Raw genomic sequence first — 20,845 nt, 5'->3', positions numbered from 1 at the left:
TTTCATCTGAGTTCAGTTACTATCTCTTTCATTGCAGGTAAAAATTGAGCTACCAACACAACTCCATGAGAAACACCATGTTTTGTTTTCTTTTTATCATGTCACCTGTGACATAAATGCAAAAGCTAACGCCAAAAAGAAGGAAGCTCTGGAAACATCAGGTACTCGCAGGAAGCAATCTGAGTTAGCTTTACACTTCATCGGTTTGACTTGAGTGGGAGAATGTTTTAAATGCTCCGGTTTATTGAAAGTTTTTGTGAGCTTTAGTATTCATAAACGATAAATAACTTTGCTTTTTCCTTACTGTGGAGGCTGATAATCAGAAGCGTTCTCTTTCTTATCTCTTTGCAGTTGGGTATTCTTGGCTTCCTCTAAAGAGACATGATCAGATAGCTTCTCAAGAGTATAATATCCCAGTAGCAACAAGCCTGCCTCCTAATTATTTAAGCTTTCAAGATTCTGCCAGCGGAAAGGTATTGAGTAATATATAATTTAAGAGAAAGAAAATGCATCAGCTAAATGACATGGAAGGGAATGCTGGTGAGGCAATGGTTAAGTGCTCCACTGCTAACTGAAAGGTTGACAGTTCAAACCCACTCAGTAGCTCTGTGGGAGAAAAGACCCAAGGATCTGCTCCCATAAAGATTACAGCCTAGGAAATCCTAGGGGGCAGTTCTACTCGGCCACATGGGGTCACCGTAAGTCGAAATCAACTCCATGGCACCTAACAACAACGTATGACATGAGGTTAATTTTTCTGTTTTTTAAATTAACCCAACAATCGTAGTCTATTTGTCCAGTGTAGTTATGAATCAAGTGTACCTATAAAATTCCAAACCTTTAGTTTATGGCCACTAGAAATGATCTATTAAAAATGGCACTCTGATAGTACATTGGCCTCATTTACCAATACAGCCAAATGTATTTGCACCTTTTATTTTCCACTTTCATAAAAAACAAAAACAAAGCCGTTGCCTTCAATTCCAACTCATAGTGACCCTATAGGACAGAGTAGAACTGCCCCATAGAGTTTCCAAGGAGCACCCGATAGATTCAAACTGCCGACCTCTTAGCAGCCATAGCACTTAACCACTATGCCACCAGGGCTTCCTCCACTTCCGTGGTAATGGAAAATTAATGGATCAGGACAGAAAACCTATTTATTTTCTTTATTTCTAATTTCCATAGTGACAGTAACAAACTCTTTTGCAGCACAGTACGAGTGACATTAAATGGGTTGATGGTGGCAAACCACTTTTCAAAGTATCAACATTTGTTGTATCAACAGTGAATTCTCAGGTAAGTAGATTTTTTCCCCCCATTAATTCAGCATCTGGATATCAGCATCTTTTCTAGCGCAGAAAATCGTTAGTTGTCTGCTATATTTACATGATGAAACTAACCATTTAACTCGGATGTTAGAAAAGCGAGTGATCGAAAGCCATTGTCATGTGGCTGAGAAGGAGAATAAAACCTAAGGGAAGTAAATAGGAGAGAAAGTGAGCTTGGTAATTGAGGTTGAACCTTCCATATGCCAGACCATTTAGTGAAAAGCACAACTTTGTCACTTTTTGATAAGGCACTTCCACATCGAGGCGTCTCTCCTACAGAAAAGCCCACATCCCATCAAGGTGATTATTTGTAACAAAGATTGTGTATCATCAGGAATAAATACTTTCTTTTTTGGGCTGTTTTAGGATCCACATGTGAACACGTTTTTTAAAGAGTGTCAAAAAAGAGAGAAAGATATGTCTCAATCACCTACCTCGAATTTTATCCGCTCTTGTAAGGTAAGATGACATGTAAGTAGACTTAGGGGTCTCCAAGGTAGAAATGAGCAAAAGAGACCCTTACATTTTCCATTGACTAGCAAACGAAAACGTAATTGTTCTTGGAGATTTTAGATACCTTATTGATTTAGGAAGTAAACAATTTGATTTCACAGTTCCTGAAAAGTTTCTGTTAGTTGCAGAAACAAGCAAAGAACAATTTTAACCAAAATAAAATTAAATCAATTTATTTGAAATTAGTCAACTAAATGGAGAGGCCTTGCCATGTTACTACCATGCCTATATGCCATGCTGAATGATTTGGAGAAGTACTCATGGAGTGCCTGGGTAGTGTGAATGGTTAAACACGCTCAGCTGCTACCCAAAAGGTTGACAGTTCAAGTCCACCCAAAAGTGCCTCAGAAGAAAAGTCTGGTGATCTATTTCCAAAAAATCAGTCATTGAAAACCCTATGGAGCACAGTTCTCCTCTGACACACACATCACATGGGGTTGCCTTGAGTTGGAATCAACTCAATGGCAACTGTTTTTTTTTTTTTTTTTACAGTATTCATATTCAACTTCTGAAAAACATCAGTAGAACAGGCTTTAATTTTTAAAATTTAATCAGTGTCCTTTTATTTATTTTTTTCCCCTGTGAATTTACAACAGAACTTATTGAATGTGGAAAAGATTCATGCTATCATGAGTTTTCTACCTATAATCTTCAATCAGCTCTTCAAGGTCCTGGTACAGAATGAGGAAGATGAAATAAGTACACCTGTGACCAGGTATCCATAACATGACATTAAGAATAAGAGTTTTATAATCTCTGGTTACACAAAACTTTGGTTATAACGGAACAGCAGTCTAATGGTGCATCCTTATGTTTCCTTTGAATGCATGTCTTATATTTAAGTATTTCTTTGCTCTTGAATCCTTACTTTCTAATCCATTTATTATTATTGTTAAAATTCCAGACCTCTCTTTTTCCTGTGTGTTTTTTAATTCACCTTTTTATTTTGAGATAATTGTAGATTCACATGCAGTGGTAAGAAATAATACAGAGAGATCCCACGTACCCTTTATCTACCTCACTCGAATACTAATATCTTTCAAAACTATGTTACAATGTTAACAATATCACAACCAGGGTATTGCCATTGATACAGTCAAGGTACAGACCACTGTCATCCTCATGGGCCTGAGGACCCTTCCTGTTGCCATTTTATAACCTCACCACTTTCCTCCTACCTCCACCCGCCTCTTACCCACTCCCTCTCTAACCCCTGGCAACCACCAATCTGTTCTCTGTGTCTATCATTTTATCTTTTCAAAAACGTTATTAAAAGGGAATAATATTATAATCTTCTGGGACTGACTTTTTTCACTCAGCGTAAGTCCTTAGAGATTCATCCAGGCTGTCATGTGCATCAATAGTTCCTTCCTTTTAATTGCTGAGTTGCATGGTATGGCTGTACCACACTTTAACTGTTCACCAATTGAAGGACCTGTAGTTTTTGGCTATTCTGAATAAAATTGCTGTACATATTTGTATCCAAGTTTTTGTATGACCATAAATTTTCATTTCTCTGGAATAAATGCCCAGGAGAACAATTCTTCAATGGTATGTTAGTTGCATGTTTAGTTTTTTTAAAAAACCGACAAATTATTTTTCCAAGGGGCTGTATTATTTTACATCCTCCCTAAACTTTATCTTTTTAAAAAATATATATTTACTTGTTATTGAATTGCTTTCACTTTAAATTTGGTTATATGTACTAAATTCTTTCAAAATCATTCATCTGTTTTGTGACTTTGGAAAACACAGTTTCCTCTTTATAGAGATAGTGATCTGAATTAATTACTGAGTCATATTTTTTTATATTCCACATTTTCAAAAAATATTAGTCGTAGCATTCTGGAAAACAAACAAACAAACAAAAAAGCACTGCTCTTTGCTTTGAAATGCTTCCCAGTATTTTTCCTAACCCATAGACATATTATTTCCCTGTTTGGAATCAAGTTTTTAGGCTAGTTTTTAAAATAAAGCCTCTGAAGTGCTAGAAAACTAAAATAATAATAATAATTCTAAAGGCCCCACTACCAGCCAATTCTGGCCCCAGATTAATAAGCCTCCAACTTTACCTTCAACGGACACTGTTTTCAGCATGAATATGTGTCTGCATTGGCAAGACTCTCAAATATTTCAGCTGATAGATCTGTTGAAATTCTGAGATATTCCTAAGCACTGCAGCCATGGAGCAACTGGTAGTATCAATGTGAAAAAAAAAAAAAAAAAAATCAACCTGTTCCACCACTAATACTAGAAACCTTAACCCAATGAAAATGGGGCAGGAGACTCTTTTCTTAACCTTATTGCTTTTTCCAAAAGAACATATACCTTATTTTTATGCAAATAATCTACCCCAGAAAAGTTTGTTTGCCAACCGCATCCTCCCAACCCCCGCAAAGGTATTTTCATAAGCGTCGCAATGAAAAAAAATTTTTTTTACATGTTGCTGTAAAAAAATTAGCATAACGTGGTTAAGAAAATACCTTGCAAGGGACGAGTGGAGGATATGGTTTGCAAACAGATGTAGAAAGTGAGCATTATTTGCATAAAAATACAGTAGTGCTCAGAGGTCGGAAGTCAAAAAAAAAAACCTTTAAAATGGAATATGATAATTAATTAATGGTTAAGAGTCTTAAGTTTTTAATCCGTTACTGAAATTGATCTCTTTTCTAAAAGGCAGTGTCAGCAAACCCACAGACCCTAGTTAGTACATTGAACTCAGGCAAGTAGTTTTGAAAGTTTTATTGTAGCCATAAGACATTACTTATATCTTAGTGCTTAGAAGTTTTCAAGGTTTAAATGGCTGATAGATACTATTGATAGTATATGATATGTATGGAGGGTGAGGATTTGAAATTGATTGATTGATTCATTTATTCATTCAGTAATTATTAAGTACCCTGTTTACCAAGCACTCTAATGACAAACTAAAGTGATGTTTTTCTGCCTTCTCTAAAAAAGTTACTAAAGAGTTTTGCTTTTCCAGGGTTCTGACCGACATTGTGGCCAAATGCCATGAAGAGCAGCTAGACCATTCTGTCCAGTCATACATAAAGGTATGAAATAGCCACTTGACCTTTGGCCGTATTCCCATGACTGTGTGTTTTGTCTCATCTCCTTTCTTCAATAAGGGAGAAGCTTCTCCTTTTAGCTGGACGGTGCCCACTGCTGTAATACTAAACATTCTCCTTTAAAAAAATAAATAAATAAATTACCTTCAGGTTGATTCTGACTCATGGCAACCCCATAGGACAGGATAGAACTGCTCTGTAGGGTCTTCTGGAAACCTTGGTGGTGTAATGGTTAAGTACTACCGCTGTTAACCAAAAGTTGGGAGTTCAGATCCACCAGGCACTTCTTGGAAACTCTATGGGGCAGTTCTACTCTGTTCTATAGGGTAGTTCTACCCTGTCCTCTAGGCTCAGTATGAGTTGGAATCGACTCAACGACCGTTGGTTATTAGTATAGGATCTTTTTGTCTGTTGTCTTTATGGAAACAGATTTCTAGACCTTTCTTCCATGGTGCCGCTGGATGGGTTCAAACAGCCAACTTTTAGGTTAGTAAACCCCCCAAAAAACAAACCCATTGCCATAGAGTCAATTCCAACTCACAGCGATCCTAGAGGACAGAGTAAAACTGCCCCATAGAGTTTCTAAGGAGCACTTGGTGGATTTGAACTGCCGACATCTTAGTTAGCAGCCGTAGCACTTAACCACTATGCCACCAGGGTTTCTTTTAGGTTAATATTTGAGTGCAAACTGCTTGCGCCACCCAGGGCCCTTAACATTTCCCTTAGCTATTTAGAATTCCATCTGTTCACATTAATTAGCAAGATGTATTGGTTAAACGTTTAAATAATGTGTAAATATGTAAGTAACTATATGGGGGGAGAGAGGAGAGAAAAGGAGAGAGGAGAAAACCAAAATGTTTTCCTTTTGAAGTCAGTATTACAAGGTAATGAAGTTCCTGTGTGAATTTAAGGAAGATTTTTTCTGTTGGTTTGTTGAATGCTCTGTGTTTCTTCTGTAACATTTTCTTAGCTCTCTTTATTGTTTTCTCAGGCATTCTTTCATTTTCCCAGTTACTGTATATTTGTACCTGCTTCTGGTATGTTAAGTCCTTTACCTTCTGGCATGAACCACTTGCCCATCCATCCCATCAGTGTGCACTGCTTCTTCCAGTGTCCCTCGTCAAGTGTTCACTTGGACATGTTTCTATTCTCATTGCCAGTTGGCCTCTGAATTAGTGCCAATGAACTTGTGATGATGTTTGCCCATTCGTAGTTTCTACCTAAAGGTCAGACTTCTTGAATGAAAAGAAAAGAGCCAACCTAAAATAAATAACCAAAACCAAACCCATTGCCATCAACTCAATTCCAACACACAGAGACTCCATAGGACTGGGTAGAACTGCCCCATAGGTTTCCAAGTAGCAGCTGGTGGATTCAAACTGCCAACCTTTTGGTTAGCAGCTGAAGTCTTAACCACTGTGCCACTGGGGCTCCTGTGATAAATAAGAGTACCTCAAATTACTTTCTAATACATAAAACAAAACCCAGTAGCCTTCAAGTCAATTCTGACTCACGGCTATCCCATGTATGTCAGAGTAGAACTGCTCCATAGGGTTTTCAGTGGCTGATTTTTCAAAAGTAGGTCACCAGGTTTTTCTTCCGAAGTACTTCTGGGCAGACTCAAACCTCCAGCCTTTCATTTAGTTGCTAAGCATGTTAACCTTTTGCATCACTCAGGGACTCTTTCTAATACTTAGAGGACCTAAATTTTTATTTTCTATGCATAGACTAAACCCTTTTAAGACATAGACTTCTTCTTCTTTTTTTTTTTTTAATTAAAGGGAAGGTCTCATATGTTCTGGATGTGTAGAAAGGTGATTAGAGAAGAATTTGGGTCTTTTGTGCTAGAAACCTATGATAAGCTCCCAATGCTAATTGCATTCTGGAATGAAACTCTCTGTGACATGGTCTAAGAATATTCTTTTTTTTTTTTTTTAACTACAGTTTCATTTCTATCTATTTTTCTACCTGCCAGAAATTGTGAATGCCTTCCCCAATTCTTAAGTATGAGTGTGTGCCCTTGTTTAAAATAGCCCAGCATGCCAAAAATAATCCATTACTTAACAGTAATTTAGTTATGGTATAATTTTACTCATTATGATCTACCTATCAATTGCAGAGAGCCAATTTCACCTACAAATGCCTTTTTAATTTCCTGTCTGTTTAAGACAGGGTATTGATGAGTTTACCATTCCATAGAATCATCTGGAAAACTTTTACCCTTTCGATGTTTGCACTACTTTTCCAATTCAGTCTCCAAAGGTAACTGAGAAGGAAAAACCCTCCTTGATCCATCTTAAACACTGGCACCTCCATTGCAACAAATGCTTTATTTACTTCATTCCAGGAGAATCATCGAAAATTACATTATGAGTCCGCTGGCATTGCGACTATTTTTGTGAGAGCCAAGGCTAGATCTTCATAGCACCTCAGATTAGCTCTCAGATTCTTTGTGCTGTTCTTGGAGAGGCATATTGGAAGTGCATCCTGGTATAGCCTTTGTTTTTAACCAGGACTTCTAAAATATCCTTACAAGTCCATTTCTTTCTTTTTTTAAAAAAAAAAAAATATAGAGAGGATTGTTTATTTGGTTGGCTTTAAAGTGGTTCAAATCAAGAACTTTATCTGGTGGAATTTTAGGTTTATAACAATTCCTAAGAACTTTGTAAAACATATTTTAATATATCTGAAGCAATTTCAGCCTATAGACAACTTAACTAGCATTTTACTCTGGAAAGAGCACTAATCTGGAAAATGGGAGACAGAATTCTAGGCCAGGGCTAAATAGTTACCTTGAGCCATCAGCCTTTCTGGACCTCAGTGTTCTCACCTGTGACATGAGATGGGATGGACCCAATGGATCCTGTGATTGGATTAGGATTCTGTGATTCGACTCCTGTTGCAGTACATGTTGGACAGCCTGACCTTGACCAAGGAGTCTGATTTTTTTACCCAAGATGGAAAAATTTTTTTAAACATATAAATAGACGTGAAGCCCCCACCCACTCACCCACCTAGGAGTATAATGAAAATGGATGAACTGGAACCAATCCGTGCTTTGATGTCCTTGAAATATGTGATACTCAATATAACTGATATCTATTCAGAAATAAACCAAACACCATTCCAAGTTCAGTGATGCTAAATGCTGCTAACTCACCCCATCTACGGTATCTGAAATGCACACAGACACCATGTCTTTTTCAACAATGTGTGTCTAAAGTCTAATTATGCCAAGGTTTACAGTGATTTGTGGCATTGACATGGGCTAGCCAAAATTTAAAAAATAAAAACATTTTGGGGTTTGTTAAAATGCCTTTGGGGTTAAATAGCCATGCATAGGATTAGATAGGTGATGATGAATTTGTTCTCATGAGTCAGAATTGGGGGAAAATCATATTACTCTTTGATTTTAGCTAGTTTCATATATCTATTCAATTTGTTCTTCTCTGAGATGAGCTTGAAGTTGAACCCCACTAGGATAACTTAGATGCCAATGTACTATAAAGATCAAAGCACTGGTTCTAGATCCAAATGGAACATCCCTCAGCATTGTGCCAGTTCCTTGCCAGCCTTCACTCTTGATTACCATGAAGCCTGAATTATGAATATGATGAAAAAATTCCCTTCCTTAAAATAAGCCAGCTCATAAGTAAAATAATATAATTCAGAATAATCCTGTTATATTTGAAATGCATGTGTGTGCATAAATTGATCTTGATATCCTTAAAGATAAAGAGAAATACTGAAAACTAAAACCATTGCATGCACTCAGGGGTGTATGCCAAAACCAATCTTTTGAGGCCAAAATAGTGAGCAGCATTTGTTCTCTTACTGACAGCGAATGTTCATGAAACCCTTGAGAGATGTGTCTAAGCATGAGATGGTAGATGCTGGGCTTGCTGGGGAGCTCCCTGCTGGCCTCTGGAAGGCACCCGCTTTCCCCACTTGGCTATTTGAGTGGGTGCTCTACCCCTTTCAGGATGAAGAATTGCTACCATGCCACCTGTTACCAGTGGAAGGAAGGAGAAGGGGAAATGTGTCCTATAAGTAGGTGGGTCAAAGCTCTCCATGTTTCCTTGAACCTGCTTAATTGCTCTCTGACTCTGCCTCTCCAAGTCTATGAAAAGAGTTTCAAGGAGAGCTTAGGTGAGCAAGATCCTACCTGTGCAAAGTGCTAACTAGGAACAGGTGTGTCCTACTCTTATCATTGGGCCTTCATTTATTTCATGACAAAATCTGGCATGAGCAGATAATTTTGAGATGTGAGTTATTAGTGTACCAGTTTTTGAAGCTTTTCTAAAAAAAGTATTTAACTTTGTTTACTTTTTGGATTTCCTTCAGTTCGTGTTCAAGACCAGGACATACAAGGAGAGAACTGTACATGAAGAACTGGCTAAAAATGTGACTGGCCTTTTGAAATCGAATGACTCAACAACAGTAAAGCATGTCCTGAAGGTAAAAAATTTGTTGTTATTGTTGTTAGTTGACATTGAGTTGGCTCTGACTCATGACCACCTTGTTTATAGCAGAAGAAAACGCTGCCTGGTCCTGTGCCATCTTCATGATTGTTGGTATACTTGAGTTCATCGTTGTGGCTATTGTGTCAAAAGAATTAAAAGGTGGTCATTTTTTTTTTTTAGGGATGGATCACTTTCGATGCTGGAAATTGATAGGATTAATTGATTTTTATAGATCATTTCTCTTGTAGCTTCTGGCATAAGCTTCAGATTGAAACTAGAGCATATAAAAATATGAAGTAAAGGGGGTCTATTTCAAGAGAATGGCTCCCCTAAAAAAGTAGAAAGAGCCCAAGTTAAAACTTTTGACCTAAAGGTAGAATGAATGACCACTGAAAATGAATTAGAAACATGCAAGAAACACTAAGTGTAGCATAAATAAAGTTGGTTGGGTTTCTTAGGTACAGTAAGAGGGAAAGTAATTCACTGTTCTAGTGAATATATTGACAACAAAGAGAATGGAGAACAACATCCTCTCTTTGGCCTTGAAAAGTTGAAACACTTGCGTATATAGGAACATAAAGGAGAAATGGTAAGAAGCATGTAAAAAGATAACTTTACATTATTATTGAATGGTAAATTGAGTCCCAAGCTAAATTTAATTTTCTCATGATTTGAGAGACAAACAATTAGTAAGTAGCTGGAAAGGGAAGCCAGGATCAATAAATAACAACCTGAGTTCACTAAAACAAAATTATCCTAGGCCGAGCAAATATGTTCATTTAAAATAGCCTTGGGACTATATCCATTCAGTTTAGTTAACAAATAGGCTCCTATGTGTCCTAAGTGACAGGCACTATCCTAGGCACTTGGGATGTATCACAAGCAAAGTGAAGATCCTGCCTTGGGGAGCATGCATTCTCCTAGGGGTTAAAACAATAAACTATGGACATAATTAGAAAAGTAAATTATACTGTATATTAGAAAGTGAGATATATAGTTTGGGAAAAGAAACAGAGTGCCAATGTGAAGGGTGAAATGTGTGCTCTTAAATAGGGTGGTGAGGATAGATCACGTGGAGAGGATAACACTGGAGCAAAAAATGTGAAGGAGGTGAGGGAGCTGGTCACGTGGACGTTTGGGGTAGAGCATTAAAGGTAGATGGGAAGACCTGTATGAAGTTGTAAGGCAGCAGCAGCCTGGCATGTATGGAGGAGGGACAGGCAACCATTGTGGCTGGAGCCAAGTGAACAGACAGGAGAGGGGTTGAAATGAAGTCAGACAAGCCCCAGGAGCTTTGACAGGTGGTCTAAGGACTTGCAGGCCACTGTAAGGGCTTGGTTTCCACTCAGAGTGAAATTGGGAGCCACTGAAGTTTTGTGCAGATGAAGGATATGTGAGAATAACCAGGAAAATTTACCTACCTTCCTTTCTAGACCACACACTTTGTGTGGGTCCTTAGGATCCCCTGCCCAAAGGATCTCCAGGCTCACTCCAGGGCCAGCTTAGACCTCTTTCCTAGTCCTGTCCTCCAGAGGGCAGGTCTTGATACCTGAGTGCAACTCCAGACCCAAGAAGGAGGCTCTTTGCAGAGGGTTGGTTTGTGGGAACCACTTGGATGTGTAGGCTGAGTGCAGCATGTGCTCTGAGCTCCTGAGGGTTAGGACAGAGTCTAGGCGAGAAGAGAGGGGATGATTAGGGATATACTCTCCCATGCCCCCACCTTCTGGTACAGAATTTCAAGTTGTTGTGAAGTTATATTTGTCAGAGTAGGAGGGTAGAACATGTTTTATTTAATACTGTGTTGGTTTCACTTTCAACTTTTAAATATTTAGACATGTGACCTTCCATTTACACTCTCACCTGGGACCTGCAAATGTCAAAGTGGGTCTACTGTGACTTATGTCAATACAGAAAGGTTTGATTAGTTCTCTTTAACTAAGTGAAACAAAAAGAACTCCCAGTGAATAAGGATTTCATCAAACTGTTGCCTCCAGCAGCCTTGTCCTAGTTATCCAGTGCTGCTATAACTGAAATTCCACAAGTGGATGGCTTTAACAAACAGAAATGTATTTTCTCACAGTTTAGGAGGCTAGAAGTCTGAATCCAAGGTGCTGGTTCTAGGGGAAGGCTTTCTTTTTCTATAGGCTCTGGAGGAAGCTCCTTTTCTCTGCTGAGCTTCTGCTTTCGGACAATCTTCATGTGTCTGGGCATCTCTCTCCCTCCATCTCTGCTTCCTAGTTTGCTTGTTCCGTCTCTTTTGTATCTGAAAACAGATTGGCTCAAGGTACACCCTACACTAATCCTACCTCTTTCAAACAGCAAAGAAAATCCATTCCCAAAGGGGATTATAACCATTGGCGTAGAGGTTGGGATTTATAACACATATTTTGGGGGGACACAGTTCAATCCATAACAGGCCTTAATGTTAGTCAGCCATGTTGAGTAAACAAGTACCTTGTTTATTTCAAATGTTTTTAAGACAGTTGAGGAGCTGAACTATCCAGCATTTATATTCACCACTGGAACTTTAATAAAGATCATCCTGATATACCGGGGAATATACGATTGACTCTGTCCTATAGGGTCACTATGAGTCGGAACCGACTCGACGGCACTGGGTCTGGGTTATGATGCATTAGTTTCAAAGGACACATCTTAAGATGGCCATGTAATATTACAAATTGTAAGGAATAGAATTATCATTGTTTTATGATAGCAGAATACATTTTTGATTGTCCTTTTTTTTTTTTTTTTCTAACAGCATTCCTGGTTCTTCTTTGCAATTATCCTAAAATCAATGGCACAGCACTTGATTGACACAAGTAAAATTCAGGTAAGATCATAGGTAACGTCATATTTTCCAACAGTTGTGCTGATGAATGTACTCTTGCTAGTTCTGTTTTTATTTGTTTTGTAAACTTTAGCAGTTTTTGTTACTTGCTTTTTAAGTAGAGGAAACGTGTTAGTACAGGTCCTTCAGAAGTAGATGCCAGGACCAAATTAGAAGCACAAAAGATTTATTGGGGGAAGTGGCTGGGAAGGATAAAAGGAATGGGAAAAAACAAAACAAAACAAAACAAAGGAAGGTCTGACACCTTGAAAAGAGGGGGGATGGAAGGAGGACTGGCTAGAAATACCCTTACCATGAGGAAAGTTTTAATCGGGCCAATGGGCAGCCAAAGAGCAAAGGATATGCGTTAGACGACTCCTGTGTGTGGCAGAAATAGCCTGGCTCTAATACCCAACATGTTCCACCATTGATGGGAGCAACCTGAGAAGTGTGGCCTGGATATGAATGCTTGAGTGGATCCCAAAGGCATAGATAGCAGCTAATGACACTCCTTCCAGAAACTTCTGTCTTGAAGGAACATCTGAGCTGTGCACACTCTTGGTTTCCACTATTGCACCACGTATTGCACAATTTGAGGAATCTGTGCCTATTCCACAGTTCCCATGGGCCTTTCTCCTTGAGAGGAAACTTAGAAGAGGCAGAAGAGCTGGGTAAAATATATCCTCAGTCACCGCAGTTGGTTCCAGGACTCTACGTCCCAAAGCCCATTGCCATTGAGTTGATTCCAACTCACAGCGATCCTATAGGACAGAGTAGAACTGCTCCATAGAGTTTCCAAGAAAAGCTGGTGGGTTTAAACTGCCGACCTTTTGGTTAGCAGCTGAGCTGTTAATCATTGCACCATCAGTACTGTATGTAGTACTCATCATTTTCCTCCCTCTGCTATTATCCATTCATGATTCCCCTTACCCTCAACTCTCATCTCTTCACATTTTGTTCTGAATCCCATATATGCATATATATGCCTCTACCCTAGCCTTGGAAACCCTGGTGGCATAGTGGTTAAGTGCTAAGGCTGTTAACCAAAAGGTCAGCAGTTCAAGTCCACCAGTCGCTCTTTGAAAACTCTATGGGGCAATTCTACTCTGTCCTATAGTGTCGCTATGAGTCAGAATTGACCCTAGCCTTCCCCGATTCTTGTTTCCTAGTTCTTTTCTTTCCAATCCACAGATTCCTCAAACCAGGCCTTTGGGCCACTGCCCTGTAGTCCATATATATTCTCCTTGGGCCACTTCTTTTTCCATACAAAGTGAATTAACAGTTACTGCTCAAAAGGCTGCCTCTGAGTGTAGCTGTAATATAATGTAATTCTCAACCTGCTTCTCTATACCAAGCCAATTCATCTGTAAACAAAACACAGACATTTCACTTCTCCTTCAACAGATCGTACAGTCACCCACCTACCAATAAGGCCATAGGTGCAAGCTGAAGGGGTCACTTGAGCAACCATGGCGGATCACATGAGGGACTGGGATACCTGCCCATTCCCTGGTGGTGAAATGAGGAGCCCTGGTGCAATGGTTAAGTGATAGGCTGCTAACCAAAAGGTTGGAAGTTTGAACTCATCAGTGGCTCCACAGGGGAAAAGACCTAGTGACTGATGTGCACCATAAAGATTACAGCCTAGAAAAACCCTGTGTGGCAGTTCTGTTCTACCCTATAAGGTCTCTATGAGTCAGAATCAACTAGATGGCACCCAGCAACAACATCAAGCCCTGGTAGAACAACAGTTAACTGCTCAGCTGCTAAATGAAAGGTTATCGGTTCGAACCCGCCCAGTGGCTTCATGGGAGAAAGACCTGACGATCTTCTCCCATAAAGATTAGAGCCTAGAAAACCCTATGGGGCAGTTCTGCTTTGTCTCTTGGGGCTGCTCTTTGTCAAAAACCAGCCTGACGATAGTTAGCAAAAACAAAGCGCTGACAAGCACATTCGACTTTATGACTCTGTAGGTCTGAAAGAACACAGTTTATGATGGAAAATTCTGGATACATGGTCACATGGTGTCCCATCATCAGCATTCTGTCTCTCCCAAAGCCTGGTAACCTGCCAGGAGCTATTTAGGAAATGATGTATAATTTTTCACTGCAGATAGACCATGGCCTAGACCCAGAACCCCAGGGGTTGGCCTTGTAATTATCCCACTAGGGCTGCCACAGATTCCTCATGGCATCTTTTTACCTCACTAACACCTCCATCCCCAGGAGATCTCCCTGATTATAGAGTCCAAGCAGCAGGAGTTTCGCACTGTACCCTAGACCAGCTTCATAGCCCTTTCCTGCTCAGACTCTGCTCAAAGCTGGTAGCCTCTAGAATATGGACTGGAGCAATATTCTTAGGTGTGGAATAAGATATGTTACTAAGTTAGTCAGGCCTATTTGTTGTCAATTTGACTTGATTTCAGCAATAAACTTTAAATATGCACCAGGTGTGACCTGAGATTCTCAAAATACCTATACAGTGATTTTTTTTTTTAGTGATAGCCTAGTAAACTAGCTTAAAAACAATAAGAAATAAAACCTGGCACCATCAAACGGCTCTTAAATTACTACTTGTTTTATACAGCTCTTGTAACCTCAGCCTTCATAGCTTTTATTCTTGCAGCATGGATGGCAGGATCCTCACAATTTAGAGCCTAACTCGGAATTCTGCATTTATGTCTATAGTGAAATGTGTCTGGATCTAGTTTTGAAAGACAACATGTAAAGATGAATGAATCATATCCATCTCTTGCAAAGAGGCTATGTCAATTCCAGAAGTGGAGACTGAGATGGAAAACTCAGCTGCCTGCAACTTCCTCCTCATATGCGGGAGTCCAAAGAGGAGGGATGGATTCCTGGACCTGAGAGTGGTCTTTAGGGACCCATGGAGTTTCCTGGGTGGTGCCAACAATTAACATGCTTAGCTGCTAACTGAAAAGTTGCAGGTTTGAGTTCACCAAGAGGCACCTTGAAAGTAAGGCCTGGAGATCTACTGAAAAATTAGCCATCGAAAACCCTAAGAAGAACAGTTCTACCCTGACACACATGGGGTCACCATGAGTCAGAGTTGACTTGAGGGCAACTGGTTTGCATTTTTAGAATTTTCTCAGGGGATAGAGTCACCAATGGTTATATAATCTCAACAGCTAAGCTGTTCTGAATCTTATGTGAAAAGTACCTTGAATGTGGTGTCCCACTGGTGCCTGCTAACTGCGACATATGCTGGGACCATGGAATTAGGATGATCTCCAAATTCCATGAGCTGTGACCATTGAATTAGGAACTTACCCCTTGCTACAGGGCATTTCAAACCAATACCAGCACTCATTCAGTTATTTATCCATTGATTCACTGTAGTTGTTTATTTGAGATTCTGAGCACAAACATCAAAATAATTGATGTTTAAATTAAACAGAGAATTGATATGTCTAAAAAAATCTAGGCTAAAATTTGTCAACCATTAATAGTAGTTATTCCCTGAGAAGATGGGGAAGGGAATTAAGTTATTCAAGGTCATAGAAAATGCTCACATTCTACTTTGTACATTTCTATATTGTTTGAATAGTTTGAAATGAATATATAATAAAATTTTTAGTGAAAAATGTACTGGGCACAATAGAATGGAACACTGAATGAAGATGATGGCGATTATGACCTGGAAATTATAAGGACTTGTATTTTATTATTGCTTTCAAGTTTTCAGTAGGACTCCATTTCTACTTGACAACATATGAAATAAGTCATCTAGTTCTGCCCCCTCAGAGTTAATATTTCAAATGGCATATTATAAAGAAATAATCCATTCTTTCCTTAGCTTTCCCGGGCTCAGAGATTTCCTGAATCTTACCAACATGAGTTGGACAACCTCGTGATGGTTCTATGCGACCATGTGATTTGGAAATACAAAGATGCAGTTGAAGAAACAAGAAGGGCAAACCACAGCGTTGCCAGATTTCTTAAGGTACGGTCACGTAAGATAACAAGTCTACTCACGCCCCTAATTTAGTGGATGTGAGATATTCCAAATCTTAGTAAATCCACGTCTTTATGTATAATCAAGAGTCAAAACCAGGACTATCAGATGAGTGCTTTCATCTCTCCATCTTTCATGCTTGAAATGCATCTTAATCTTTGTATTTCCCAATTGGGAGTCTCATGGGAGAAAGACCAAGGTTAAATAAAAGTGGTTATTTTAGTGATGTCAAGTCATAGTACTTAAAATATTTTTAAAGAAAAAAAATGAAATTCTATATAATGTTGTGCCTAAAGGAGATGCTGTGCTATAGCAATATTATTCTCTTAGTTGTTTCTGTCCTTGGAATGATGTCAGATTGGCTATAACACTAAGCAATGGTGCCAAATAGCCACTTTGAGAAAAACCTTTGGGAATTTAGCATTTTTGCTATATTATCTTCAACTCCTGTTTATACAATGAAAATATAAGGCAGTGATCACATGAAAGGAAAATTATCAATTAAAATATTGAGCAGCTACTTACTAAACTGGATATATATCGAAATTACTTATATTTCTTTGGATAGCAGGCATTTATTTTAAAGAATAAATGTAAAGCCAAAAAAAAAAAAAGCTAATGTTTAGAACTGTGATATCATTTAACAGATAATGTACTCAACTAAAAAGATAATGTTTTTCTTCTCTTCCTTCTTTTGTCCAACTCTGGACTCCTATAAACTTGAACTTGTTTCTTTGTGGGAGGCACTAGAACATACTGGGTGGGTGTGAGAATTTATAAATAAAAGCTAATAATATAAAGTTAAGAGGCTGTAGAGGGAGGTGGGAAATTAGCCTGAGTCATCATTTGGTGGGCTTCAACCCAGCCACATTTCTTTTTTAATGTATTGAAACAATTTCAAATTATATGCTATACTTTTTTCTCAGCTTGAATTTAAGTTTTTCTTCAATGTTTTACCTCTTAATTTTGATTCTCCCTTGCTTCCAGGAAGTGGAGAGAATAGTTAGGGATGAGGGAAAAGAGGGTAGAAGAAGAAGAAAAAAAAATGTATATATATATATATATACTGTTGTCTTTTGCCATATTTCAAGTACACTATGGGAACACCATCTATGGTATTATGGTAGGTTTTTGGAATGCTTGACTTAACAGGAACTTTAGAAAAAACTACATACTGTCCAATTCGTAAGCAAAATGTCTTTAAAGGAACCCTGGCTGTACTATTCTCTAAATTTCAAAAAATGATTCATAAGCAAGTCTCTAAAAAAGAAATGGAAAAGACCCCATATCTGCCCTATTTGGGTTTAATGCTCAGGGATTGTTAAAGCAAATGAATATTTTCCATGGAGGTGATGGTAGTGGTGGTACATAAATTAATCTCTAAAGTGAGGGCAAAGGAGAAATGTCAAAGATGAAAAAGGAAATTGTGATACCAGTGACTTTGGAAAATATGCAGAGAAAGAACACAGATTGACAATAGGGGCTGAAACAATATGATCCATCAGATATGTAGGTCACGTGGGCTGCAAATTGGAAAAAAAAGAACATTGCTGTCGAGTTGATCCCGACTTACGACCTCTAGGATAGGGTAGAACTGGCGCATAGGATTTCCAAGGAGCAACTGGTGAATTCGAACTGCCGACCTTTCTGGTTAGCGGCCAAACTCTTAACCACTGCACCACCAGGGCTCCACAAATTGAAAGTAATACTTATATGAAAAGTTAATAAATGGAAGCATTAGTTTAATAGACGCTCCAGTATAGAGTACCTCATAAACACATTTTTTTTTTAACTTACTGTTTATTGGTATTGACTTACAAATTTTTTAAGACTTTTTGGGAAGTCTGTTAGATGAATCATTTAAACTAGAAGGAAAAGGAAAAAGGAAGAAAAAAAGTGATTTTTGAAAATATAAAGTTGCATGTCATCTTGTGGTGCATTTCTAATGAATACAGGAACTGTGAAGTTTCAGCTGCTCAACATTGCCCACTCCCAGTTTTGCCATTAAAAACAAAACAAAACAAAACCCATTCCATTGTCACTGAGTCGATTCTGACTCATAGCGACCCTAGAGGACTGAACAGAACTGCCCTACAGGGTTTCCAAGGAGTACCTGGTGGACTTGAACTGCTAACCTTTTGGTTAGCAGCCATAGCTCTTAACCACTACACCACCAGATTTTGCCATTATAAATCTCTTGTATTCCCAGAAATCTGATCATAGTTTTTTGCCCAATTGGGGCTTCAAAGGCTTTTAATTCTTTTAGTTATTTCATTCTGCATTAATAATCAAATACTATGAATTAGTCATCATTGGTATTTTACAATTGAAATATGATTACAACAGCATAGTGGTGCCATGACTGTTTTCCAAGGATCAAGAGAGCAGAATATCTGGGCACCAGTGTATTGGGCATATAAAAATGTCCTCGTTTAGAACGTACCCATTGCTGTTGAGTTGATTTCCACTCATAGCAACCCCTTGTATTACAGAGTAGAGCTGCTCCGCAGGGTTTCTTGGCTGCAACCGTGGGCTCAAACATAACAACTATTGTGAGGAGGGCACAGGACCAGGCAATGTTTCTTCCTGTTGTACATAGAGTCACTATGAGTTGAAACCATCTTGACGGCACCTAACAACAACCTTCAGGGAAACAGATCACCAGACCTTTCCTTTGAGAAGATCCATGACTACATATGTACCTTTAGTGATTATTCTTTTTACGGCCACTGTGGGTCACAACTCTCTCTACCTGAGTATGCGTGTCTAGATTATCTTCTTACGCAGGTGGCAGCAAAGGAAGCTTCGTTCTGATTCTTTTTTCTTGCTCCTACAGCCATATCTTTTTGTCTGCTCCCCTGAGTAATGACTACTTTATTTCAGCTAGCTTTTGGAAATAATTCAGAAACCATCTTATATAAGTGTTGGAAAGATATGTTTAAAAAAGTAATTTCTCTGTAAACACCAAAAAAGGATGTATAAACTAGTCTCTGGAAAAGAGAAAGTATTCATATCTACTCTATTTAGCTTAAGTGCTCTGTTCTTTTGGAATAAGTGCGTGTTTTCCTGGAGTTTATTTATGCAAAAGCTGATGGTGGTGGTGGTGTATAAACCGAAACCAAGTGCAGTCAAGGGAGTTCCAATTCATGGTGACCTCATGTGTGTCAGAGTAGGACTGAGCTCCAGAGTGGTTCATCCATACAATGGGATATTATTTAGGAATGAAAATAAATGAGCTAATGAGCCTTGAAAAATCATGGAAAAAAACCATGAAAAATCATGGATGAACCTTAAATGCATACTGCTAAATGCAAGAAGCCAGTCTGAAAAGGCTACACACTGCACGATTCTAACTATACCACATTTCAGAAAAGGCAAAACTATTTTGTTGTTAGGTGCCATTGAGTCAGTTCCAACTCATAGCGATGCTATGTACGATAGAACAAGACATTGCCGAGTCCTGTGCCATCCTTACAATCATTGTTATGCTTAAGCCCATTGTTGCAGCCACTGTGTCAATCCACCTCATTGAGGGTCTTCGTCTTTTTCTCTGCTTTACCAAGCAAGCGTGATATCCTTCTCCAGGGATTGGTCACTCCTGATAAAATGTCCAAAGTATGCAGAACTATAAAGACAGTAAAAAGATCACCCGTTGCCAGGGGTTTAGGAAGGAGAGAAAAAACAAACAAAAAAATCAAACCCGTTGCTGTTGATTCAATTCTGACTCATAGTGACCCTATAAGGCAGAGTAGAACTGCCCCATAGGGTTTCCAAGGAGTGGCTGGAGGAGTCGAACTGCTGACCTTTTGGTTAGCAGCCAAGCTGTTAACCGCTGCACCACTGCGGCTCCAAGGAAGGAAAGAGGAAGGGATAAATAAGTGGAACATGGGATTTTTAGGGCTCTAAAACCATCCCATATGACACTGTAATGGTGGATACATGACACTATGCATTTCTCAAAACCTATGGAACTGTACAACTCAAAGAATGATCCTTAGTGTAATCTATAGACTTTAGTTTATAAAGTTGTTTTTGTTATTGTGTGCTGTCTAATTGATTCTGACTCATAACTGCCCCATGTGACACAGTAGAACTGCCCCATAGGGTTTTCTAGGTTGTAATCTTTGTGGGAGCAGATTGTCAGGTTTTTTTTTCCCCCCTTGGAGCCACTGGTGGGTTCAGTTACTGACATTTCAGTTAGCAGCTGTGCACTTAACCATTGCACCCCCAGGTCTCCTCTTAGTTTATAATAATATATCAGTATTTGTTTGTTAGGAGCCCTGGTGGTTCGATGGTTAAGTACTTGGCTGCTAACTGGAAAGCTGGTGATTTGAACCCTCCTACTGTCTTCATGGGGGAAAGACCTGCCAATCTGCTCCCATAAAGACTAGAGTCTTGGAAACCCTATAGGACAGTTCTACTTTGTCCTATAGAATTCCTGTGAGTTGGAATTAACTCAGTGGCAGCGGGTTTGTTTTTTGGTTATAGAAACTGGAAGGAACTGATGGTCCAATGGTTAAGCACTTGGTTGCAACCAAGAGATCAGTGGTTTGAACCCACCAGCTCTTCTGCAGGAGAAAGATATGACAGCCTGCTTCCTTAAAGATTATAGCCAAGAAAACCCTATAGGGCAGTTCTACTTTGTCACATGAGGTCGCTGTG

General features: G+C 38.9%; 1 protein-coding gene across 6 annotated transcripts in view; it reads left to right on the top strand.

Annotated features, from left to right (window-relative positions):
• DOCK10 (dedicator of cytokinesis 10) overlaps positions 1-20,845 on the top strand; it is a 310,282-nt gene that overhangs the window by 237,827 nt on the left and 51,610 nt on the right. For all 6 annotated transcript variants that reach the window (XM_049888334.1, XM_049888333.1, XM_049888332.1 and 3 more), the window contains exons 20-28: positions 38-161; positions 352-473; positions 1,213-1,299; positions 1,698-1,790; positions 2,441-2,559; positions 4,831-4,900; positions 9,260-9,373; positions 12,140-12,211; positions 16,025-16,171. In XM_049888334.1, coding sequence (XP_049744291.1) covers positions 38-161; positions 352-473; positions 1,213-1,299; positions 1,698-1,790; positions 2,441-2,559; positions 4,831-4,900; positions 9,260-9,373; positions 12,140-12,211; positions 16,025-16,171 — 948 coding nt within the window. The remainder of the gene's footprint in view (positions 1-37; positions 162-351; positions 474-1,212; positions 1,300-1,697; positions 1,791-2,440; positions 2,560-4,830; positions 4,901-9,259; positions 9,374-12,139; positions 12,212-16,024; positions 16,172-20,845) is intronic.

The sequence above is a fragment of the Elephas maximus genome, chromosome 6, assembly GCF_024166365.1.
Source record: "Elephas maximus indicus isolate mEleMax1 chromosome 6, mEleMax1 primary haplotype, whole genome shotgun sequence".
NCBI classification, from domain to species: domain Eukaryota; kingdom Metazoa; phylum Chordata; class Mammalia; order Proboscidea; family Elephantidae; genus Elephas; species Elephas maximus.
This window is presented reverse-complemented; position numbering and strand designations above follow the sequence as displayed.